General features: G+C 41.6%; 1 gene segment (V, D, J or C); it reads right to left on the reverse strand.

The window, feature by feature from the left end:
* Positions 1–4,310: 4,310 nt before the first annotated feature.
* Positions 4,311–4,750, reverse strand: LOC122132667 (the record flags this gene model as incomplete). The annotated part of the segment is given in 2 exon segments: positions 4,311–4,640; positions 4,732–4,750. Coding segments are annotated over 2 exon segments (349 nt in total), but the record flags the coding sequence as incomplete, so codon positions are not given.
* Between the last annotated feature and the right edge of the window lie 1,019 nt (positions 4,751–5,769).

Below are 5,769 nucleotides of genomic sequence, written 5' to 3' on the forward strand. Positions count from 1 at the left end.
GATTCTAGCATGTCTTGCAATTCATAGGTTCAAAAGTAAGTGCTTTTAATTTGGTTAACTTGTATATAGGTCGAAACAATAGCCTTCTGATCCTGAATATCTCTTGATGAAAATGTAATGTGATCTATGCCTGATAGACAAGTCATAACCTATGTGTGTTTCTCACCATTAAAGGGCATATTCTCTTCATCAAATAGCTACACTTGTTTTTGTGAAATTAAACATTTTTCTTGCTGCTTTATAAGATAAAATATAATAAACCAATTCCACATCCACCACTGACTTATCTGTTGTCAGACTTACTCATACATATCTTGGCACCAATTGCATGCAGTTAAAAGCACCAATAGTGAGGTCAAAGGAACAAAATGATGCAGATGGGGTGCATTTCATGGCAGGCATTGTGTTCCATTTCCTGTGATATGTACCCCCAGCATAACTCTAACTGTGAAGCTGTCACATGCACTAAACTGACTCTGGTTACACATACTAGTCTCAAATGCTAGGATCAACAGAAAACAACGAGGGTACGTATCACGGCAGAGCTGGTTTCCTACCTGCCAGAATGTGCACCCCCTGTTAACTTTTACTACAAAGGTGGCACATGCATGAAACTGACTCTGCTTAGACATACTAGTCCCATGTGTGTACTGTCAAAAATATTTGATGCTGGGCTCAACAGAGAAAAAAATTAGGAGGGTGTGCATATCACGCAGGCCTATTTTCACACCAGGCAGAATAAGCACCCCCTCTTAACTTTTACTAGGAAGGTGGCACATGCATGAAACAGACTCTGCTTAGACATACTAGTCCCATGTGTGTACTGTCAAAAATATTTGATGCTGGGATCAACAGAGAAAAAAATTAGGAGGGTGTGCATATCACGCCAGGCCTATTTTCACACCAGGCAGAATAAGCACCCCCTCTTAACTTTTACTAGGAAGGTGGCACATGCATGAAACTCACTCTGCTTACTCATACTAGTCCCATGTCTGTACTCTGAAAAGCATTTGATGCTGGGATCAACAGAATTATTTTAAAGGGAGGGGGTGCATATCACGACAAGCCTATTTTTACAACAGGCAGAATAAGCACCCCCTCTTAACTTTTACTAGGAAGGTGGCACATGCATGAAACTCACTCTGCTTACTCATACTAGTCCCATGTCTGTACTCTGAAAAGCATTTGATGCTGGGATCAACAGAATTATTTTAAAGGGAGGGGGTGCATATCACGACAAGCCTATTTTTACAACAGGCAGAATAAGCACCCCCTCTTAACTTTTACTAGGAAGGTGGCACATGCATGAAACTCACTCTGCTTACTCATACTAGTCCCATGTCTGTACTCTGAAAAGCATTTGATGCTGGGATCAACAGAATTATTTTAAAGGGGGGGGTGCATATCACGCCAGGCCTATTTTCACAACAGGCAGAATAAGCACCCCCTCTTAACTTTTACTAGGAAGGTGGCACATGCATGAAACTCACTCTGCTTACTCATACTAGTCCCATGTCTGTACTCTGAAAAGCATTTGATGCTGGGATCAACAGAATTATTTTAAAGGGGGGGGTGCATATCACGCCAGGCCTATTTTCACAACAGGCAGAATAAGCACCCCCTCTTAACTTTTACTAGGAAGGTGGCACATGCATGAAACTCACTCTGCTTACTCATACTAGTCCCATGTCTGTACTCTGAAAAGCATTTGATGCTGGGATCAACAGAATTATTTTAAAGGGGGGGGTGCATATCACGCCAGGCCTATTTTCACAACAGGCAGAATAAGCACCCCCTCTTAACTTTTACTAGGAAGGTGGCACATGCATGAAACTCACTCTGCTTACTCATACTAGTCCCATGTCTGTACTCTGAAAAGTATTTGATGCTGGGATCAACAGAATTCTTTTAAAGGGGGGGGGGTGCATTTCACAACAGGCAGAATAAGCACCCCCTCTTAACTTTTCCAAGGAAGGTGGCAGATTTATGAAATGGACTCCCCTCATCAGTCCTGTTTGTACTCTGACAAGTACAGTAGTGATGCTGGGAGAAACACACCACTTTCATGAAAATAATGTAATTGTTGAATTTAATTAGTTTTTATTTTTACACTAAATAGTATTTGCATCTGAAATGAATAGAAATGTAGGCAACATTCCTCACTCCCCACCATCGAGGCTGTCCAGCACAGAAGATGTCTGCGGAGGGCGCGCAGCATCACCAAGTACAGCTCCCACCCCAACCGTTCCCGGACTAGCAGGTTCAGGAACAGCTTCGTTCCTGGGGCTGTCTCCCTGCTGAACTCTGCACCTCCCTCCACCCCCCCGCTGAACCCTGCAACATCCCCCCCCCCTGGCACATCGACCCCCAATGACTGTACTCCTCCCAGCCTTGACGGCCATGCACCTTGACCCACCTGTTCATTTGCACTGACTGCTTTATACTGTTTTACTGTACTACCTCAATCCACTTCACTCCACACCACTTGTTCTTCACCTTTCTTAACTGCACTTTACATACTGTACATAGTCTGATCTGCACTCCCCTCTGCTATTTAGCAAAACTGCTGCTCACTTTTATAGTCATGTTATAGTCTTATATTGTACTGCACATATCCTACTTCATACTGTACATTCTCATGTCTATAGTTTTTGTCATAAAAATGCTTTTCACGGTACGCAGATGAGACTAGTATGTGTAACCAGAGTCAGTTTAGTGCATGTGACAGCTTCACAGTAAGAGTAATGCTGGGGGTACATATCACAGGAAATGGAACACAAGGCATGCCATGTAATGCACCCCATCTGCATCATTTTGTTCCTTTGACCTCACTATTGGTACTTTTAACTGCATGCAATTGGTGCCAAGATATGTATGAGTTTGATAGGTCTGACAGCAGATAAGTCAGTGGTGGATGTGGAATTGGTTTATTATATTTTATCTTATAAAGCAGCAAGAAAAATGTTTAATTTCACAAAAACAAGTGTAGCTATTTGATGAAGAGAATATGCCCTTTAATGGTGAGAAACACATAGGTTATGACTTGTCTATCAGGCATAGATCACATTACATTTTCATCAAGTGATATTCAGGATCAGAAGGCTATTGTTTCGACCTATATACAGGTTAACCAAATTAAAAGCACTTACTTTTGAACCTATGAATTGCAAGACATGCTAGAATCATATTTAGTCTTGTGAAACGCCGTGTCAAATACATTCAACTTGCTCAAAGCAAAATTAAGTTAATTCATTTTGTAGTCATGGCCGGGGTAGGCTATATATTTCCACAGAAAAAAAAGGTGTTCTTTTGCGTTCGCTATTATCCGAGTTTTTTGGAAGAAAAACATCGGTTGTTTGTACTCTTTAGAACAGTTTTAAAGACTGTAATCACTTGTGTTCTTCTCTTCCATCTCTTTCACAAATAATTAAATCGTAGTATAGTATTTTCCCCTGCGTTTGTTTAGGCGAACTGCTTTCCTTTCCGATCAAGCGAGTGGTGCGCGCTCCCGCGAGGGGGTGCATCTGACGCCGGGGGTGCTGAATTGGGTACAACACCGGCGATGACAGCGCAGTTTGTCGTTGGATTGGAAAGGAATATGGAGTCCATCGTGTTACACTATCTACACACTGGCCATCCAGGATATGGACAGAACCCTCCTCAAAAATGTAAAAAAAAAGCTTTCACAGCACATTGCCAACTATATTGCTAAAAGTTTCCAGTTTGTATGTTACCAAGCTTTTACCAGTGCGAACTGGACTGTTTATGGTGATTGAAAGATTTTTTCATGCTTTCTAAATAGTTAGAATGCTAGTTTTAGAGCAAAACTCCTTACTGCTGCTTTAAAAAATGAACTACTGTCTCATTGTCTCAATTTTGGTAAATTGATAAGGAAAAATTCACCCACTTTAACATAGCTTAAGCATTTAGCTTTCACTTTTCAGCGTGTCTCAAAGCTGGAGGTATTCATTGCGTAATAGAGGTACTGCCTCAGTGACTCTCTAAGAAAACTTCTGTTACGGCCTGATCCGCGAGAGCGCAACATATAAAGGGACGCTGACACAAGTTTGGACTTTAAATAAATAACATAATTCATTAAATAGACAAACAAGACACAAAAACATGGAACTTTGCACTTTGGTGTCTTGTAGCTTGAATCACATGAGCAGTAAAACACAAGAGTGCCTTTAGACTGTCCATCTGCAGATTGAGTTGATTGATGTTGTTGTCTCCGGAGATGGCAAACCTTCCGAACAGTTCGGGAGTAGTATTTTCATATGTGATAGTTGACACACACATGCTTTTAGTACTGTGCTGCAGACTTTCACACCACTGTGACTCTCGAGCACAGTAATAAACAGCTGTGTCCTCAGTCTTCAGACTGCCCATCTGCAGATAGAGTTGATTCTTGTTGTTGTCTCTGGAGATGCTGAATCGTCCCTGTGCAGAGCTTGAATAATATGTAGTGCCACCACCTGTGATAGCTGACAACCATTCCAGGCCTTTCCCAGGAGCCTGTCTGACCCAGACCATCCAGTAGCTACTGAATGTGAACCCAGAGGCTGTGCAGGTCAGTTTGTGAGATCCTCCAGGATTAATGACCACAGACTCAGATTCAGTCAGGGTCACGACCTGACCACCTGTAAACACACAATTTAAAAAGAAGGGAAAGTACTTCAATCAACTGTCTCTCTTAAAGTATCCTTTCTAGCACAACGCATTACATATTACCTGTGAAGCTCACAGCCATCGCTGTTAAGATTACAACAGTGAAGATACTCATATTTCGCTGAGAGAAGTAAATCATGGATGAACTGCAGTGTTGCAGGGTAACAGAGTTTATGAATGTGTAGCTTTTTTGCATGAGCTCCTCCCCTTTGCTGGTTGGCAGATGCATGGCAGAAAACCTCACAACACCCAGACAGTCTCCCAGTGGTGGAAGAGATGGAACATCAGACCTACACAGACACAATAACTCCCCCTCTTGAGCTTCCATGTGTTTTTTCAGTTTGAACTTTCAGTGGAAATTAAGGAGAACCAGGAATCCTCCTCTGACCAGAAAAAAATGAACAAATACATATGTGCCATGAAAGGATATACATATACAAAATACGTACAGAGATGAGGTCCATTTCAGCCATCACTTCAGCACAGACATAATAACACAGTTTAATTTGACCGAGTATAAGTTTATAAACATGCTGCTCTCATTCAAACATGTCCCCATATTTGCATTGCTTGTTTTGTGACACTTCTTGACAGTTAATATATTTAATTTCTTCTGTCTTACAATTAGGCACAGATATTCTCTACATACAGTATATTTCACAGCTGTGTGTGGACGTATATATTTCCAAACACATCCAACGAGCAACTATCCAATGGTGTTGGAGCCATTTCTGCTGTTTGTGATTTATTTGTGATATTTATGTTGTTTGGTAATTTTTGGTATTTTTAATATTGTTAGTATTGTGATCTAGGCTCTACTGTGATATTTGGTGTAGCCTGTGTCACGGGGTGCTTGGTGTTGGGCACGGATTGGGTGTCTAAACTCCGCCTTTTTTGGTGATTAACCTTTACGTACAGGTTACAGGTGGTGGGTTTGAATCAGTTGGTGGGAGTAGAAGGACACAGTTTTTTGACCGTGGTCGTGATGTGAAACCTACGTTACAGGTAAAATAATTATTGTTACTTCACCCGCGCGTTCTGAACTTCTGTCTACCTTCGCCAAAGTGGATCCGAGCGAAATCGCGTCAGATGCCGCAATAA

The sequence above is a fragment of the Clupea harengus genome, unplaced genomic scaffold (assembly GCF_900700415.2).
Source record: "Clupea harengus unplaced genomic scaffold, Ch_v2.0.2, whole genome shotgun sequence".
NCBI lineage: Eukaryota > Metazoa > Chordata > Actinopteri > Clupeiformes > Clupeidae > Clupea > Clupea harengus.